The sequence below is a fragment of the Montipora capricornis genome, chromosome 13 (genome assembly GCF_036669925.1).
Source record: "Montipora capricornis isolate CH-2021 chromosome 13, ASM3666992v2, whole genome shotgun sequence".
NCBI classification, from domain to species: Eukaryota; Metazoa; Cnidaria; class Anthozoa; order Scleractinia; family Acroporidae; genus Montipora; species Montipora capricornis.
Window position 1 is genome coordinate 37988322 of NC_090895.1, and position 20000 is coordinate 38008321.

Consider the following 20000-nt stretch of genomic DNA (forward strand, 5'->3'; position numbering starts at 1 on the left):
GTTAGTAAGCAGGCCCTCTAAGGTTGTGAATCGTCCTCCAGATTGGGATCCAGCAGACGACACGAACTCCAGTGATGGTATTCTTACTTCACACGTTTCCGACTGCAACGTAATATTGCACCACAATTAGGTGTATTGCAAAAAAAATAAATAAATAAATAAAGATCTGACATGGTGTCTTTTCTAAGAAGTGACCCCCTCCGTCACCAAAGCAACAAAAAAGAGAAAACACCACGGTGTTTTCTTCAAAACAGAGGAGGATCGGTGTTGTGTTGAGCAGTTGGTTTGTTCTACGCTTCCCGAGATAGAAACCACCGCCAGCAACCGTTAGTTTCTTTGAGTGAGCCGCCGTCCAGGGCCAAGGACGAATAAATTAAATTTGAACTGGTAAAACGAGTTAGTAACTTGTTTTGGCGCTTACAAGTGCGTTCAGCTAAGTAACTGCTGCGTTTGGGTGAGCCTGCTGCGTAGTGATTTCCCGCGAAATAAGACGAAGTGATGTCAAATGCATCACGTGGGGTGTGACGAATGTAATTTATGGTGTCAATTTAGCTTCGTGTGGAACGTTTCTTAATCTGTGTTTGGTTTTCACACAACGCAAGCGACCGCAAGCATAAGCCCAAGTACAAGGAAAAGAAAATATTTTGATCCTTGCGCCCGTGCTTATGTTTTTCGTCAACCCTGATTTCACGGTCAAATAAGCGCTCCTTTGCTCCCGCTTGTCCCGCTAGTGAAAACCAGGCTTATCTTTTGGGAAGGTGCTCGATAGCTGCGGATTGCTGGCAAGAAATGAGCTGCAAATGTTCAAATAAGTTTCTTCGATTTTTGGCAAAACAAAAATCCTGGCGTTTGCCGTTTTCCGTAAACCGTGAGTGAAAATACAAAAGAAAATACCTTAAGAACATCCCTGTTAAGATCCAATGGGTCTGTAATTGTCAGCGTGAGTTTGGTTCCTTTCGGTTCAGTACCAGCTACGGTAACAAAGATAAGAAACGCCTTTTACGCAAATTGCTTAAAATGTTGAGCTGAAAAGTCCATGTTTTTCACAGAAATATGCCGAGTGTCTGGCGGGACTTGATGCCCGGTAGACGCTTTACTCATTAGTAGGGAGGGTAGGGAGGTTAGGGAGGTTAAGAAACCACTGCGGTCACGGCAACGACAACGACACAAAACTAGAATCTCATTGGTTAAAAGAGGAAAAATAATCGTGGTGCACGCTGGTGCACGTGCGTCCCCCGTTTTTTTGCGGAAAACCTACAATCCTGGGCCCGGTTGTTCGAAAGCCGATTAACTTAATCCAGGATTAGCGTTAACATTTGTTTCATGATTTCAACTTTTTGGTGAAAAATTTCTTTTGCTTATTTTTGTTTTTCAAGATTGACTTATTCTAATGTAAAGTTTTGCCGAATATCAGCGTTGAACAGCATTTGGGAGTAGAGAAATAAACTCCTTGGTTAAATTTGTAATCTGGGATTAGTGTTAACCGGCTTTTGAACAACCGGGCCCTGGTCAAAGGACTAAGGGATACTTGTCAAATTTGACCGAAAAATGGAGAATTTACTGTACATGCTTCCATCTTTATATGACCAACGCATGCTCTTCTTTCGCTGCCTTTTTCGCGTCCCCCCTTCCCCCCAGACAATGTTGAAACATTCATGCGATCGATCAAATAACCTTGACTTCGGACACCGTGGTGTGGGGGGAGGGAAGCGGGAATTGTCCAAACAGTTTTGACCAGGATTGTAGTTATCAAGGCGAGACTAGAGTTAAAAAAACGTCCACCACATTGTCTCCCCCACTTTAACTTTGTCTTTCAAAAAACAATGAGCGAATAATGCCACCTTTGAGGTAAGTCCAATCAAGTTAGATACAGAAGAAGTCTTAGCTATTGAAATGAATGACTGTGATGGAATTTGTTAACCCCGCTATATGAAATAAAAAAAAGAGATATTTTTTTCAATGGTGAGTCGTAGATACTCGCAAAAAAACCCGGGTGTTCCTTGGCAGGAGTCGAACCTACGACCTCCCGAAGCATCCGAACTTGTAATCGGATGGTCGTAGGTTCGACTCGTGTAAATGAAAACTCGGATTTTTTCCGAGTATCTCCGAGTCAGCATTGAAAAAATACTATCTTTTCATCTCAGAAGAAGTCTTGCTGGACAAAATAAGTCCCTCACTCTGTCCCTCCATAGTCAGTAATATCGACGCACTACCCTGTATAGAGGTTTTGCACGGCAGCCATGTTGAATGGCAGGAACAATAGATTCTTTTTCCTATGGAAACAAATGTTCTTTCTAATGCAAAATTTTTATCATTGTCCCTGCCATGCAATATGGCTGTCGTGCAAAACTTCTATTCCCACCGAAAGTAGCCCCGCGTCCTCGCACCACTTACACTGTCTGGTAATTTAACTTACATCCAGATTTCACTTCATTTGTCTTGTCTCCACAAATGTCGCAAGTTGTCGCCATTACAATCACTTCCTTGAAGTGTGGAATAGCTGAAGTATAAGTCAAGGTAAGCAACTGGAAACTGAGGTACCTCGCAAATTCATTAATAATTCATAATGGCAATAACCAACTACATCACACCATAGTTAACATACGGAAATGGTTACGAAACTCGGCAAGTTTCTTTGTTTCATGTTTTTGTTTGCTGTTTTGGCCCTACTCATGCGCAAACCACGCCCTCTTCCTGAGACACAGCCAATCAGAAGTTTCCATTAATCAGTATTCAAAGCTCAGTTGTGTACCAAGGACAAAAGATTGTCCATGTCACTGTTCTCGCTTCTGAAGTTTCCATAGTTTCACAACCAGTCCATCTATATGAACTATGATCACACATTCACATCTATGCAAGATTCGAATTCAGTGCTTCTTCATTGATAGTACCCATCTAGATCTCCCCCTCATTTTAAACGCAGGTTACAGGTCAAAGAACCTTGTCATCGATGATCACCTGTCACATGCCGTTCCATTGCACACTTTGCTGGATAAAAGCTTAAATGAACTTGAAAAATATACATTGAAAGACGCTAGCAATGGACCAGTAGTGTCACTCGCTGGGGAATGATACGGAAGTTTCAAACTACCAAAACACAGACCCATGTTTCATCAGTTTACAAGGCCCTCCCAAGGGAAGTCCTCTTATTCCCTTTAAAAATTTGCTTGTGTTTCCTTGTTCCCAACATTGCTTCCAAACTTGTTCTCAGCTTTTATATCCCTAAAATGGGATATGTTCCCTAAGATATTTGTCTTCGTTCCCCCTTTCCCCAGTTCAAATTAGCCATGTTCCCCTGTGTTCCCCCAAACCTATGAGAGGGTCTCATTTATGCATCTGCATATTCTTGGTTTCCATCGACGTGATGAGACTGCTATGTTGGTGTACAAAAGAAAAGAAAATGGCCCCACAAGTTTTGCATAATAATAGAGTCAAATTCCCAAAAGACATTTTACTGCATTGTTCTGTACACCAACAATGGCACTGTGCTGCCAGATGCCAACCATCAATACCATGACATAGTAAAGATTAAAAAATGTTTAAAGCTCCTTGATTCGTAGTAAGTGGCATCTCTTTGCACACTGTAGGACCTCAGTTTTGTTTTGCTATTTCGTTCAGTTTGACGTAAAGGGAAAAGATGGATCAGTTAAGATGCGAGAGTTTCAAATATAGTTTATTCTGGTGAACTATTTAATTAATTGAGGGTGCGTTTGATTGACCATATTCCGGAATAGGGATATATGCAATAGAAGTTAGAGACGTTATGTTTTTATGGAGATTCACATTAAAATAATTGGCAAACACCTGCTAAAATGCTATGCCATCATAATAATTTTTCAGCTCAATACCCTAAAAGGTACTGCTAAAGCTCTTGCTACATAGACCTTTTGAGGCTGAACACCCTAGGAGGTACCAAAACCACTTTTTTTAACCCCTTAAGGAACAACGAGCATCCCTGTTCCTTTCATATGGGATTCCCCCCCCCCCCCTCCCCTTTTCCAGGAAACCACCCATCCCATAGATAATTAACATTACTACACTGCCTCGTTGCTGGATACAGACAACTTTCATCTTTGTCTCTGCAGGTGCATTGCATGAGGTACAATTAGTTGGGAAGTTTAAGACCTGCAGAAAAATAAGATCAAAAACTCATTAATAACTCATGAGCAAAACAGCCTATCAGGTGGCCAGAAAAAACGTCACGTGCACGAGCTTTAACCCATTCACACCTCAAATGCCATTGGATGCCCCACATTGATCAGTAAAATCGTCTGGCATTAGACATCTTCAGTTCCCACGGCCTGCTCCCGTCTGACCTTGAAGCTCAGTCGGTACAGCAGCGGTGATCTAACCTGAAGGTCGTGGGTTCAATTCCCACCCAGGTCAGGGCTTTTCTCTGTCCTTGTGTGGGCCCATTGCCATTAGCAGGGCTAATGCTCACATGGTTCATATGGGGTAGAAAACTAGCACTTCACATTACACTCTACTCAGTAAAATCTATTAAGACTCACTCTCAGGGGTCAATGGGTTAAAAACCGATAAAATACTGATTCCTCATTAGAATTCTTTAGAAATATATAAAGCATACTAATAAGGCTTAGCTTAATTCTCTTGTATGCTAATGTTTTCCACTGAAAATTTGAACCTTTCTTTGGACTCCAGGAGTGCAGGGATGGCACAGTGGTGAGGACAACTGCCTCCCACCAATGTGGGCCGGGTTTGATTCCCAGACTCGGCGTCATATGTGGGTTGAGTTTGTTGGTTTTTCTCCGGGTACTCCGTTTTCCCCTTTCCTCAAAAACCAACATTTGACTTGATTTGAATTAATTGTTAATTTCAGTTTTCAGTGTCCCCAATTAGTGCTCCAGCGTTAGAACGACTGAACACTTAAATAAAGTTCCTTTCCTTTTCCTTTTCCTTTCCAGGACACACTTTTTGTGGAATGTTTTTGAAGCCATTCAATAAACTCACAGGTCGTGTCTTATTAGTTCTAAACTATTCGGCGTTTTAAACCCGATAAAACACTCCTGCTCGTTTATTAAACGTTACTTAAAATCTCATGGACAAAGCCAAAAGGCCTACCTCATCTTTGAGATTTTCAACTTCGTCTTCTGTTGACACAATTAAACAAAAGATATTGCTATGACAACATGAAAAATGAAATCAAGTAGCATCTGCTGTACATAAAACATGATAACAACATGGTATTTTTTGTGACACCCTTAATAATGAGCTTTGTTGAGAGAGGATAGCATAACCATATTAGGAGAGGTTCTAACTTGTGGCCCTAGAAATAAATCACCTTGAAGAGAACCTCCACTTCTACAAAAGAACAACAGACTTGTTGGAAAGTATTTCAAAAAGTGTTTGTGTTACAAAAACTAGGCTACAAAGAAATTCAATGTTTAGGGTATTGAGGGGGGAGGGGGAGGGGGTAAAACCAACCACATCATAGAAAATAGACCCTTCTCCAAAATGGCGGCCGAAAATTCAAATAAGTCAAAATTAAAAACATGTACCAGCTCTAGATAGAGCACCTTTACTTTAGTAACCCTGTAAAGTTTCAGCGAATTAGGTGTTATATCAGCCGAGAAAATGTAAGTTGAAAAATGAAAAATTTACAGACGTTTGTATGACTAGAGGTATGGCGAATACCCTCAGTCATACACTCTCAGCTCAGCTGATATAACACCTTAGAAGCTGGAATTTTACAGGGTTACTAATGTAAAGGTGCTCTTTCTATTTCTGGTATCAGTTTTTCATTCACTTCAATTTTAACTCATTTAAATCCATTGCTGCCATTTCGGAGAAGGGTCTATTGTCTCGCAGTCAAGTAGAGAACCAAAAATCTCAAACCAATGATGGCTTCACCAAGTAGTGGAATTTAGGCCATATTATTTGAAAAAATCTCAAACCAATGATGGCTTCACCAAGTAGTGGAATTTAGGCCATATTATTTGAAAGAGAGTGCTCTCACCACCGCACCATCTCTTGTTTCATATGGCACGGAAAAGAGATGAAAAGAAAAATACTCCAAATGCAATCTCATAGCCCTTGCTTATTTGACCTATAATACATGTACTTTGTTGCTGCTGACCTTGTCAGAGGGTTAAACTTCCTCAGAGAAAATTAATAACACTGGCAGGGGAAGGGGAAACCTTTTATGCAGAAAGCTGTTCAAACAAGCTTAAACATATTGGTAACTACCATTTTTAGAGGGTTTGGAACTGTCTAGAAAGTTTAAGAATGTTAATGTCATGCAAAGCATTGTATCATAGGAATTTTCTTTGAACTGTGACTTCTCATTTTTAAAATAGAGTTTGTTGTAATAACAGTACTGTACATAGTTACTTTTGGACACTTTTAGACTCTCTTTCGACAGCTATAAGCGGCTCTCTAGCCAGTCGGTGGTAGTGGTTCAGGACTTATTTCCCCATCTGTGATTTCCAAGTGACATTGAGTGACTAGTGACAAGTGAAGGGTTTTCCCCATTTGTGTGTGACTCTGCTATCAAGTTTACAGTTGGTTTCCGTGGATCATGATAGTGTGAAAGAAGTTTCTAGGAGATTTTGGCAGAGAAAAAAGGCCAGTGTTTTGCCTCACTGGTCAGATAGGCGCAAAGAAGTATCGTGTTGATTGTAGTGTCGCTCCCCACTATAAGTTGTTTACAGTTAAATATATTAATTGCGTTACAAAGGAATAGAGAAGTTGTTACCTTTCGGCCGATAATTTGTTTACTGCAACACCATATATACCATCAGTAGGCGAAATAATAATAAAAAAAACAAGCTCCTTTTACCTCCCTCTTCCTCTTCTATGTCCTCCTCTTTTTCATCAGCCTGTTGCAAGCCAAGCCGCACGTCTTGTTGGGGCTGTCTTGTGTAGTACTCTATTGTCATATGAGGGTCCTTTTCTGGGGCGTGCAGATTTTCTATGAAGCTGTTACCTGAAATATCGTCTACAATAAGTGTGAAGTCCATTTCTCCATCCTTGCATTTTCTTAGCTGTGATATGATGCTGTCGACCTTGTCAGCAGTCACAGGATCAACAATCTTTTATACCAAGAAAAAAATGGTAAACTATTAGAAACACAAATAATGTCCAGTATTGCATGTAAATGCCTGTTAAATTCTTCTCACATTTTAACATGGCCTCAATCAAGAAGGTACTAGTACACATGCACGTAAGTCCAGAAATTACTAGTTTCCATGTTGCAATGTGTCTGTTCAGTTATTGATCACAGATTACATCAAAGGGTGGTAAGAACAAAAAAGTGGCAGACATGGCAATAGCCGAGTGCGTCACTGATGTTCTTACCACATTTTGACGTCTTAATTAATATGTGATCTATTACTAAACAGATGCATGGCAACATGGAATCTATTTGTTTATACAATAAAGAACTAAGAGTTTTTGATGATGACGTCAGCTATGCGTCTGTCCTCTAATAATATTATTGTAGATCATAGGTGAGAACCAATCAAAATGTGTACATTATTGAAATAATGGCCCAGAGGCCAAAACCCGAGTCACCGAAGTAGAAACTCGCAAGGAGAACCAAAGAGCTAGGCCTAGAGTTAACCAAATTGGGGGTTTTGGGTCACTTCTAAAAAACGTAAAACAATGACCTGCAACGAGTGACCTCTGGAATGTGACCTGTGTTTTAGACCTGACGGTCCCAAACGCTCATTCATTGAAATTGGCCGAGTGTTTGAGGTCAGACTGCCCAACCCAAGTTGCTACATCAGTCAGGCATGGATTAGATTTTGTCAACGAGCCAGGCTTTAACCTGCTCTCAACGACTTTTCATGTTTTTGCATTGTTTCCCCTTGCCTATTAGGATACCTTATAAGATATTTTTGAAAAGTAATTAAAAAGCTCATTAACAATTCATGAGCCTAACAGCCTATCAAAACACCGTCCGATAAAACGTCACGTGTATGCAGCTTTATATCCTGATAAAACACTCCTAGTTAGTATTCTTTATATAAAGAATACTAATAAGGCATACAGCTGTAGTTTGTTTTTCTTGTATGCTAATATTCACCTCTCACAATTTGAACCATTGTTTTGAGTCCAGAGGGACATGCTCTTTGTGGAATGTTTTTTAAGCCATTGAAAAAACTCGCAGCACATGTTTTATCAGGTCTAAAAACACTCAGCTATGCCTCGTGTTTTTAAGCTCCGATAAAGCACTGCTGCTCATTTTTTAAACATTACTTAAAACCATTCTGGGTGTATCTGCTTCCTTTGGACCTCAACATTTGTGCAAGATTGAAGGGCAATTGCAGATCGAATTGCTGTTGTTTGTGCTGCGATTTCACACCAAATTCGCAAAGGCCAAAAAGTTTTAAAATTTAAACAAAATTAAACCAGACAACATATATAATTATAAACTAATTTATGGCCAATAATACTTTACCTTTCGAACAGGCTGACCCTGCTCAAGGCCACTGACAGCTTTTTCTAAAAGCCCCTCAATGGTGTTAAGTTCTAATTTCAAACCAAAAAGTCAATTAGGCAACAACAGAAAGAAATGGAGAAGTTTTAGGTAGGAGTACCAGTAGAACTATGGTAATGAATTTATATAGCACATTTTCTTTTGACATATTCAAATGCACTTTACAAGCAAGTGACTTATGGGTGAGGTCAGACATCAGCATGATTGTATGCGAGCAAGTGTTCAGTTCTGAGCCAATAATTGTTGGTTTGGAAGACAAACCTTCTCCCGCTCTTGGGGAAGGGAAGAAAAGAGACCCTGTATACAAGGTTGGTAGTGCACCTGCTTCAAACAGATGAATTCTAGTGAGCATATTCCTGTTCAATGAAAATAGAACAAAAGTGATGCTCAAACCCCTGAGAGGTAATGCCCACTTGCGAGTAAAATATTATTGTGCAGTCTCTGAGAGAGAGAAACCTAAAAGTGCCGCTCATAGGAGGGAAAAGGTTAAACAGAGCATAGTTTTTGAGTTGATGAAGACGATGTTACCCCTTATGTGCCTGAAGAATCCTCTATTGACCAGTCAAATCATCTAGGCCCAGGTGTTCAAAAGCCGGATAACTTTTTCCAGTGGATAAAGTTATCAGGCCTTTGAGCAACTGGGGCCTGGTCTTTATTTAGTAAGTTCTTTTATTTTGCTGTTCCACTGATTCATACTAAATTGATAGGGTCTTAGAATTGTAACTGAAGGATTCTCTACTGACCAGTCAAATCATTTGGTCTTCATTTAATTAGTTATTTATTTTGCTGTTCCCCATATCATGTACATGTAGTTCAAACAATGATTACAAAAAAAATACTGAAATATACAAGCACAAGAATGAACCTTGCTCTGTGTTTGCTCTGTGTAATTAGTGATAGTTGTAGTCGTAACCAGTGATTTGTGTGTAATGTATTAATAAAAAAATAATAAAAATAAAACAAAGAAACAAAAGAACAATGAAATGGCAACAAAACCTGAAAGAAAACACAGGGCTTATGAAGGATAAGGTTTCCTCACAACAATATGGACTGATTAACACTGTATACTAACATATTTAACCCATTGACTTCTGAACCTAGCTCCCTCATTGACAACTTGTGAAATCATCTGCCGTAGGCAGAGTAAAATCTACATGTATTATTGGTAAGTCTCACTTCTAGGAGTTAATGGGTTAAGATAAATTAAAGAAATTAATACTTATTAACCCATTCACTCCCGTGGCTTCCCCATTGACGAGTAAAATCGTCTAGCGTCTGGCCGGTTTAGGTCCGTTTGGGTGTCAAAGGGTTGATGTGTTTGCCACAGTAGAACCTATTAGTGGCTAACTTAAAAGGGTCAACTAAAATACCAAAAACTCCCCAATGAAGATTACTCATATTACTCATATTATTGTTGTGAAACTGAACTGACCTCCTTTCTGGGTAAATGCAGGACTTTCAAATTCCAATTCTGGAATAGTAAATGATGCTGCATCAGATTTGATAACTTGTCTGCTTAAATCCTATAAAAATGGTCAAACATTAACTTAGGGAGGAAGTTATGAGTAACTGAGATGCATGAAAATAGAGGAGTACAAAAAAAGTGACTTAGAAAAATTGCGGTCAGCTTTTATTGCTGCTGTCAATAATTAATGAGTCATTCAGATAATAGATTATAGTTGCGATTAATCAGTTAGTTAATCAGTTACTCATATCAGTCAATAAGTCAGTCAGTTTACTGGTAGGCTCTCTGAGTATGAAGAGAAGAATATATGACAGTTGCATAATTCAATTATTGTAGAATTTGAGTATATTACATCCATCCTCTACAGTTTTATTGTGAACTCAATCTCGACCCCTTGAGCTCTTCTCTTGACTCAGAGGGAGAGAAGAGCTCTGGGGAACTCTGAAACAAAGTGTCTTCTCATTGGTTTTTGTGAAGAACAATCAAAAGCATCTCCAATTGGTGCATTCATGCTACCACAAAGAGTGCCTGAGCAGGTGCCGTAAGGTTCAAATAGCCAATTTTTGGCTATAAGAACTCTACGGTGCATGTTCTCCGACATAGAGTTTCCCAGAGCCGAGCCTTGGGTTGATCAGAGGCTCTGGTTAACCCTTTAAGCCCCAAGGGGGGGCCCCCTTTGATGAACAAAGCAGCCTTCCGGTCACCAATGAAATGTCATGTGTACGAGCTTTAAAAACAGATAAGACACTTTTGAAGCTGTTCAATAAACTAGCAGGTCGTGGTTTGTTCGGGTCTGAAACATTTGGCTTCGCCCGGTGGTTTAAAAACCGATAAAACACTCCTGCTCATTTAATGAACAGGACTTAGACAGATTCTAAGAATAAGAGTGATTTAGTCACTAAGTCACTCAGTTAGACAGCGAGTCTGTTGGCAGGACGGTCAGAAACTTGTTCATTCAGTCGGTAAGTTGGTGAGTCAAGACATCCTGTCAGTCAATCAATCTCTGTTATTCAGTAACCAACACATACATTCATTTGGTCAGTCAGTCAACAAATGAGAATTAGAATTTAAGTAATTGCTTCAGTCGTTAATTCAGTCAGGAAGTCACTCATTTCGATCAAAGGTTCTTCTAAAATAACTGTAAGTTGTAACTTTAATCACATGCAGTCAGTCGGGTCAAATCAGTCGTAAAATAAAAGCACTTTGCCTTTTCTGATTGAATTGACAGTGTGATGGTGCATCCCTTATCTTGTATCCTTCCAGCAGATTGCACTTCATTGTTAGAATACCCACAGTGAGAACAATCAAATGAAGAAACCACCACTTCTTTGAAAAAGGGGATTCGTGTTAGAAGCAATCTCGTGGTTCCCTGTTGAAACAATGGCAAGCATCATGTTAGTATTATTTATTATTATTATTATTATTATTATTATTATATTACATTAGTTAACTCATTGACCCCTGAGAGTGACACTTAATAGATTTTACTTTGTTTAATGTAGGTGATTTTACTCGTTAATGAGGGCGTCCTAGGGTGTTTGAGGAGCAAATGGATGGGTTAATTAATTATATTAATAATTAATTATATTAATAATTAATAATTATAATAATAGTTATTATTATTATGTAATTATTCTACATTTTTATTTACAAACTGAGCTTAATAGAACCTTTATTGTGACCTCATGAAAAGAGAAATCTTGGTATTGGTTTAATTAACATTCAAGAAACAAATGGAGCTTCTGTTCATAACGCAACTTCTACAATGAACCTTTTGCAAGTCATACCCCAAATTTAAGGTCAGGATGAAAATACAGGAATTTTGATAAGCATCACAAAGAGTCACCTTTCCCAGAAGACAGATCAAGAAAAAGACAACAATGTCTTTTAAATTAATCTTTGTATTCGAAAAAAAACAACAGACTGTTGAGATCCAGAATGCACCCAGGAGAGTCCCCTGATAGAGGCAGCATGACCCTTCAACTTTTGGGAGTTCAAAGATGCCATGAGAGGACAGCACCATTTATAGTGCCCCCATCAAAATGTTCCTCAGAGCTTTGGGGATCTGCAGTCTAACAACCTTATATATAAACCTTCAACGCACCATCTTGCACTCACCTGTTCCTCGCATGACACACAAAAGCTTTCAATTATAGTAACCCCTGTTTCGTTATCTGCATCAATATCTGGAAACAGAGTCTCCTTAGGAGCTGCCTCCATTCCTATCGATTAAGACACAAAAACTTTATCAATATAAAGGTGATCATAAAATAACGGAGTGAAAATAAGCATATAATTAATTCACACTAAATTGGTAGAGGCAGAGGAGTAACAACAACCTGCGAACCACTGAGCAAGCCCTGTCATTAAGCGAGGCACTTTATCTCAGTTCCCCTACACTTAGATTTACAATTTAATCAATTCTAAATTAAGCGCCTGATAATTTAAATTGTCAATGGGGACCCTCCAGGCATTAAAGGGTTCATTTGTAATTAAAGGGTTCATTTGTATGTGTAATCAACCCCTTTATAGTCTATTTTATGGCCAATTATAATAGACCCCATCTTAGTCACTTTTGGGTAAATGTAATTTTAGCGACCCTAACTTAGTCACTTACTCTTTATGCATAAACCTTACATAAAGCCTTTTAATTGAAATTTCAAAACGGAATGTAATGCAACTAGTAAATATTAAATCAAGAGCGCTACAGTTCTTTCTGTAACAACTTTTTTTTTTCCACTTATCTTTCCATTTTAAAATCCCACTAGCCAGAATTTTCTTACCCCCAAATTCCTGACAATTTGCCACCCCATTCTAGTAACTCTGTCGGGAAGTCTGTTGAAAATGCAACCCCATTACAGTCAATCCAGTCCTGAAAATGCAACCCCATCCAGCAGCACATCCCCATCAGCCCACACGTGAAATTATAAATTGATGCTGAGATTTCGTGCCAAAATTAAGGAGTTTTTTATCAACCATGTTATTAATGTTATTATAAATACATTGACATAAGGATGGTCTGTAAGAGTCAAAGACCTCCTAATTGACAGGCTGCAAATATATTGTAATAAATAAGAATAATAATAATAATAATAATAATAATAGAGTGATTTTACTTGACCCGTGAAACAGAGAATAATAGTTATTGTGTAACACTACCTCCTAATTAGACCTATTGTTTTTCTGTTACTCAGACTATCTACACGAAAACACCCCACGATCTTTTGTAAAAATTTCTGACATTTAGTCTAATAAACGAAGAAAAGTATTACAATAACTGTCGTATAATTTATCTCTTCAGTTGTGTCATTATTGTGTGTTCTGTTTTTGTGTCAGTTTTTTCATCCTCGATCTTGTATACACCATGTGATAGGGGCTTTTCCGCACACATAGCGTGTAATATTCCACCATATATTTCACAGGTCAATTAAAATCACTCTAATAATAATAATAATAATAATAATAATGATAATAATAATAATAATAATAATAATAATAATAATGATAATAATAATAATAATAATAATAATAATATAAGCTTAAGTAATATATTGTACAAAAATACGTTGTACATACTTCCCATGCAGTAAGCTTGGCCGGTGTCCAGTGTTTCAAGTTAAAAGAACACGTTGTAAACATTATCATAAACCAGTTAAGTTAAAACTAGTTAAGTGTAAGGAAATTAAGCAGTTAGTTCGAAATTATCCGGAATTTTTCTCATGCATTATGTCTGAAACATTACAATGATAACATGTACGAAAAGCATACTTACATTGAACTGGAAAGAAAAGCACTTGTACAAAGTGGATCACAAAGTCACGAATAGGTTACCGGTATTTATATTGTGAGATAATTTTTACCAACGATCCTTGGAAGAAGAAGTTGTCTTCCTATATTAGCGAAAAGAAATAGAAAGTCTGTCCGTTTGGTCTCATTCCTCTGGGAACTAACCTCCTCCCCCCTCCCTAACAAGAACCTATTTGTTCCTTTAATATAAATACGAATATTGACTACACAGCCTTCTTTTAAACTTCTTTGAAACTAAAAAAAATTAACTATACCTAAGGTGAAGTTTAGTGGTCAAAAAATGACGAAAAGCAGTTTATAACTAAAGATGTAAAAACTTTATATAGCAGGCGTTGCTTTCTACACCCCTCCTGGGGATTTGTTGTCTGCCACTTGAGTATTCCCAATCTTCACTCGGATTCTAATATGGCCGCTGATCGAAGAACCAATCAGAGATTGCATTAGCTGATTGCACATGGTCTATGCGATCGAAGATGGGGAATGTTCTTGCTTCTTCTCCGACGAATTCCTCGTCTTCTGTCGATGTATCCTCGATGCCTCCACCCCCACCTCTCACAGCACCTCCTCCGGTAGAAGAAAAAAAGCAATCGTCGGAGAAAAAGAACTCAGGAAACAATCCTGGGACGTATGATGACTTACACAAAGCATGCAAGGGTAGGTTTCGTGACTGAGGAATGCGAATATTCAGCCGGCTTTTGTCGTGTATTTCATTTGTTTGTGCGTATTGTGGTAGATAAGGATGCGATTTACAAACGCAACTTAAAAAACTGTTCAAGTTTTGGAAATTCTCGCTGCGATTTTGCTTTGGCTACAAGTTGTACGTGCGAGAATCTGTACTTCTCATGGATATTCTGAGGCGTCTCTATATTGCGGGCTCAGCTTCACGTGGCTGATTAATAAGGATTATTACTTTCCATCGCGATTGAATTCTCATTGATAAATTATTACATACCATGGCATACTATTAAATTACCACAAACTTATTGCATAATTTAGTTATGAAATACTTAGGTCAGCTTTTTTCATGGTGACATAAAGTCATCAAAAAGCTGAAATGTTCCCTGGACTTTTTTGACAGAATCAGGGCTCATGTACGATTGAAACTGACGCAATGAAATCCCTTACCTCCCTCTGGGTGTGGATGGTAAAACAGCCTAACATGAATGTTTTAGTATAATTACTACTAATTACTAATTTGAAAAATATCCATTTTCTTTAAAACAATGTCATTTCTTTGTCTGTCACCTCGACAAAATGGCTCGTGGGCCATTTTGAAAAAACTGCTTAGGTGATTATCGTGTAATGATCACCTCAAGGGCAACCAATCAGCATGGCGAAGTTTTAATAATCGCTTATGTAATTATACTAAAGACAGATTCACTTGTGCAGTATGTAGAAAATGTGAATGGTGTGAAGAAGCGTGGGTTTTGTGTTTGGAAAAATAAACTACATAATTACCATGACCCGTTTCCATTGGGTATTGGCATGTGGGGGTACCAAGCTTATTTTGGAGTTTATTTTGTTTGTAGAGGTCTTTCCTCAGCCATTTGAGGGGTGTAAACTTGTCATCAATAAAGGCCTTAGCAATCATTTTCAAGTCAGTCATACTCTGCAACTTAGTGGAACTGGACCAGGGGCCTACCACTTTGGAGCTACTTATGTGGGAAACAAGCAGACTGGGCCAAATGAGGTAGGATCATTTGCCTATTAGGAAATTTTACTCTCCTATTCAAAGAAGTCAAATCAACACATATCAAATCATAGACAGGGTTTGGAGGAGAGAAGAACGCTGGACGGAGTACGCAGGGTTTTCAATAAGAGCTGGAAGACGGCGAATTTCGCCGTCTATTGCCGGTAAACTCATGGCCTACTTTTCCTTGGAAGTTACCCCAAATTTTACGAATAACGTGAGAAACATTTACACAGAACACAAACCTTGGATCCAGAAAGTTTTGCACATGAAAAACAAGACGTCTGAATTCTGAGTAGTTTTGGCGGCATTTCCTGTTTCCCTGTCCATGTCAAAGATCGGGCACACGTTTTTGAGGCAGGGTGGTCCAGCAGTCTAAGCTGTCTGATTTGGTAACTAATTCAAAGCTTGACAAGACGGCATACGCAAAAGGTCTTTTCGGTCATGACAGATAAAATACATTGCACGCAGCTGTACAAAATGCAAAAAAGGGGGTATGTCACTATATTTTAGCATCTTGCCATCAAATGAATTTTTAGAGTATAAAACCACCAACTTCAACTTGCATTTGACACCATGTCTGGGAATTGAACTTGGGCCCATCCCTGCGCCGCTAACCCATCCTATGCAAAATATTGTTGTAGAGCTGAAGTTCTGATCTGGTTCACATAAAAGTTACTAAGCAATGGCCATACATGGCCAGACAAGGTTTGTTAGAGTGGGATTTTACTGCACGAATGAGGTGGCTTATGGGAGCTTTAATTTTGTCTTTATTTTAGTGGTCATTTTACTCTAGAGATTTAACTACTTGTACATATACAAGACAGTTTGAAGCTACCATAATTCTTTCTTGTTTCTTAATCCTGTTTGTTAACACAAAGGGAAACCTTTTATTACTTTTCTAGGCATTTCCTGTCTTGCTTGGAGACATAGATACCAATGGTAGTCTTAATGCACAAATTATTCACCAGTTTACAGATCGTATTAGAGGAAAAGCAATTATTCAGGTAAAGTCCATGTTGTAGACATGATGTTTATGGTCTGATTTGAAGAGAATAACATCCCATTAATATAGACTGAGATGTTAGCATAAACACTGTAATTGCCCTTTTTGGATTTAGTATTTGATGAAATTTTAACTAAATTTCAAGCATAATACAAGGGTTTCATTAAGGTTCAAATTGTGAGAGGAGAAGATTAACATAGAAGAAAAACAAGCTATGCCTTATCTGTATCCTTCATAATAGGGAATTTAAGCAAACACAATGGCTATGGCAACAAAAACATCATTACGAAATGTAACTGAGCGTTATTGCAAGTATTTTGTGATTATTCCGTCTTGTTCACCTTGTACGATACAGGCGAACTATCGTGTAACTGGATGGGTACGAAAGGTTTTAAAGTCAAAACAGAAAAAGAATGGTTCACTGTTATATGCTCCCGTTGTCATCAAAGCCTAAAATTTGGTGATTTCACGTTGTTGTTTTGTGGAGTACAGCAAAGAAATGCACAGAAAGTTGTGCTGCATGTGCAGCACGAGTATTTTTCCTTTTTTAACCAATAATATTCTTGCTTTGTGGCATTGCTGTAGCTGTAGCTGTCGTCTTTGCTTAAACCCCGTAATATGAAGAATTCTAAGGAGGAGTGTTTAACCACTTTTTGAAGTTAGTTCGTGCATGAGACATTTTATGTATGACCTGATCGGCTGTTTCATGCATGAAGTATTGATGAGGCTTTGCACAGTCAGTTGCCACTCGAGATACGTTTGTTTACAAAGTTTGTCTATGGAAAAGATAAACAGAAACTCCACTTATATTTTAATCGGGCCAGGTAATTCAGACACAACTGCAACCCTTTTCTGCCTGAGGGGACCCCCATTGACAAGCAAAATCGTCTGGCATTATACAGAGTAAAATCTATAAGTGTCACTCTTGGGCACGCAAAGGGTTAAAATGGTCTCTTGTCATCAAGATCTGTTCACTTTATGTGTAATAAAATAATGAGGACAGTTTTCCTTTCTTTTTGCCGTAGACTCAAAAATCAGTATGGGTTCTTGTCCAGAGCGATGCTGAATACCGAGGCAATGACTTCACGGCCAGTCTTACCACTGCAAATATAGATATTGTCAACAACTCTGGCATAGTTGTGGCTCATTATCTTCAACGAATGGCGCCTCGTGTCGACATAGGGGGAGAATTGCTTTACCAATATGGAACCCAAGAAGCAGCCATGATGTCCCTTGCTGGTCGTTACACAGCGGATCGGTGGATCGCATCAGCGAGTGTGGGCCAATCTGGGTGGCATCTAAGTTACTGGCATAAAGGAAATGAAAATGTTAAAGTTGGTGTAGAGTATGAATACAACACAAGAATTCGCGATAGTTCAGTCAGTGCCGGATACCAGATAGAGGTACCAAAATCAAATATCACCTTTCGGGGAATGCTGGATACTAATTGGACAGTTGCCGCTGTTATGGAAAAGAGACTTCCCCCCTTACCTTTTACATTTGTATTAAGTGGAATGGTTAATCATGCAAAGAGTCAATCACGGTTTGGCTTTGGACTAAATATCGGCTAACCACCATTTGGGGCTACATTTTTAAAGAAAAGGTGTTGTAATAAATTGAGTACCATCGTGAGGATTCAACATGATGTGCAAGAATCATTGTTGTACAAGAACAAGCCCTTAGGAGCTACAAAGATTATAGCTTCTGTACTATTAGCTTTTGCCAGTGTAAATTCTGAGTTTTAAAATGATAATTACACATGTAGGCTTGGTGTAAGCCTTTTTTTTTCGTTTGATTAATGAATTGAAATTTCCTGGGATTTAAGGATTTCGACCAAAAGTTTGCATTGCTCCGCAAACTTAAGATCATTAAGTGTAAGAATAGCCCAAATCAGCTTACTCAATGTAGTACCCAATTCAAACCCTTTGGGAATAAAACGTTTCGTTTCAGGTATTTCGATGTCTCTTAAATGTGAATGCTACACAAAGAATCTTGTAACCCCAGGAGATTTGAATTGGGTACAAAATTGAGTTAGCCGATTTGGTCTATTAGAGTTGCTTTCATCAAAAGGTCCTTTTGGCCTTTTGCAATGCTTTTGGAATCAAAACTTTACCCAACTTTCAACCTTTCTGCACGGATATCCTCCATCACGGTCGTCCAGAACTTTGGACGAAAGTTAAACTCTAAACCAGTTTAAAACCCGCATGCGCGACAGAACATAGAGGAGAGCCGTGCCGAGGTTTGCTCAACTCGTTTCCAAGGTCTCTTCGTCGATTAGGACAATGGAGACCCTGGGAACGAGGTTGAGGTTTGCTTTCCTTTTCGGGAAAGAAGCCTCTGCCAACCAGGGTGTCTAGTCGTTCTAGCGATAGAGCGCTAATTGGGGACACTGTAAACTGAAATTAACAATGAAAGCAATGAAAGCAAGTCAAATGTTGGTTTTTGAGGAGAGGGTAAACTGGAGAAGCCAGTGAAAACCTCTCGGTGCAGAGTAGAGAACCAACAAACTCAACCCACATATGACGCCGAGTCCCGGAATCGAAGCTGGGCCATATTGGTGGGAGGCGAGAGCTCTCACCACTGCTCTCTTCTACGAGGCCAAACTATGCATTTTTTTAATTAAAGCTCAGGGTAATTTCAGAGTTAAATGTTGGGGGTTCGGGTGCTCTACCATTTTTCGTCATGAATGAAACAGCGTTTTCGATAACAGAATGAACGAAATGGGAAAAATAGAACAACATAACTTAATAGCACCAGAGATCAGTGAGGATGCAAATAGTGCCACAAGGAAGGTCAAGGCCGTTTCTTTCCGATTATCGTTCTTCTACGAGGCCAAACTATGCACTTTTTTATTAATGCTCAAAACTTCACATTACGTAACATTTTAAACAAAACAAGTCCTGAAGAGGTGGTATTTTTTCAATGGTGATTCGGGGATTCTCGGAAAAAATCCGACTTCTCCTTTGCAGGAGTCGAGCCTAAGAACGTCCGATTGCTAGTTCGGGTGCTCTACCAAAGAGCTGTAGGAGGCCATTATCACAAGTCATTATCGACAGTCGTCACTACAAACGTCACAGAAAGATAAGAATGACAGAATTCCATTCACCCTCACTTTCCATCCTCATAATCACGCAGTCAAAAGCATCATTCTTAGTAATTTTAAATTACTCCAAAATGATCCCGAGACTGGTAGAATCTTTTCGCAACCTCCACTTATTTCATTCAAACGCGACAAAAACGTAGGCAACTTTTTAGTTAGAAGCGCGCTCAAAACCAACGAGCAACCCGGCAGTTTCAAATGCGCGCGCTCACGATGCAAAACTTGTCTTTTCATTGTTAACACTAGCAAGATATCGGGACCTAAGCGATCTGTTAAGATCACAGATCGTTTCACATGTACCTCCGCAAATGTCATTTATTGCATAACCTGTACGTTATGCAATAAATTATACATTGGTGAGACAGGTAGACGACTAGGTGACCGATTCCGCGAACACCTTCGCGATGTTGAGAAGAATGACAAGGATGCATCTAAGCCAGTCGCTCGCCATTTTAATCTGCCTAACCACTC

The 20000-nt window shown here is 38.9% G+C and overlaps 3 protein-coding genes across 3 annotated transcripts in view; 1 reads left to right on the forward strand and 2 right to left on the reverse strand.

The window, feature by feature from the left end:
• The window catches only part of LOC138028705 (zinc finger protein ZPR1-like), a 15971-nt gene extending 2079 nt beyond the window's left edge, over positions 1-13892 (reverse strand). Inside the window, exons 1-11 of the mRNA XM_068876308.1 lie at positions 13699-13892; positions 12045-12148; positions 11134-11295; positions 9894-9984; positions 8423-8493; positions 6800-7052; positions 5083-5111; positions 4059-4125; positions 2417-2500; positions 895-971; positions 1-102 (exon numbers count right to left, since the gene is read on the reverse strand). The exon at positions 1-102 is cut by the window's left edge and continues 12 nt beyond it. Of these exons, the coding sequence (XP_068732409.1) occupies positions 1-102; positions 895-971; positions 2417-2500; positions 4059-4125; positions 5083-5111; positions 6800-7052; positions 8423-8493; positions 9894-9984; positions 11134-11295; positions 12045-12146 (1038 nt within the window). The 5' untranslated portion in view covers positions 12147-12148; positions 13699-13892. The remainder of the gene's footprint in view (positions 103-894; positions 972-2416; positions 2501-4058; positions 4126-5082; positions 5112-6799; positions 7053-8422; positions 8494-9893; positions 9985-11133; positions 11296-12044; positions 12149-13698) is intronic.
• A 275-nt stretch (positions 13893-14167) lies between these two features.
• LOC138028571 (mitochondrial import receptor subunit TOM40 homolog) lies at positions 14168-18202 on the forward strand. The gene is made up of 4 exons (XM_068876163.1): positions 14168-14387; positions 15263-15423; positions 16329-16430; positions 17455-18202. The coding sequence occupies exons 1-4, from the start codon at positions 14195-14197 to the stop codon at positions 17998-18000; spliced, it is 1002 nt and encodes a 333-aa protein (XP_068732264.1). The 5' UTR covers positions 14168-14194; the 3' UTR covers positions 18001-18202.
• Positions 18203-19726: 1524 nt separating this feature from the next.
• The window catches only part of LOC138028572 (bifunctional 3'-5' exonuclease/ATP-dependent helicase WRN-like), a 1974-nt gene continuing 1700 nt past the window's right edge, over positions 19727-20000 (reverse strand). Inside the window, exon 2 of the mRNA XM_068876164.1 lies at positions 19727-20000. This exon is cut by the window's right edge and continues 937 nt beyond it. The gene's annotated coding sequence lies outside the window, so the exon portion shown is untranslated.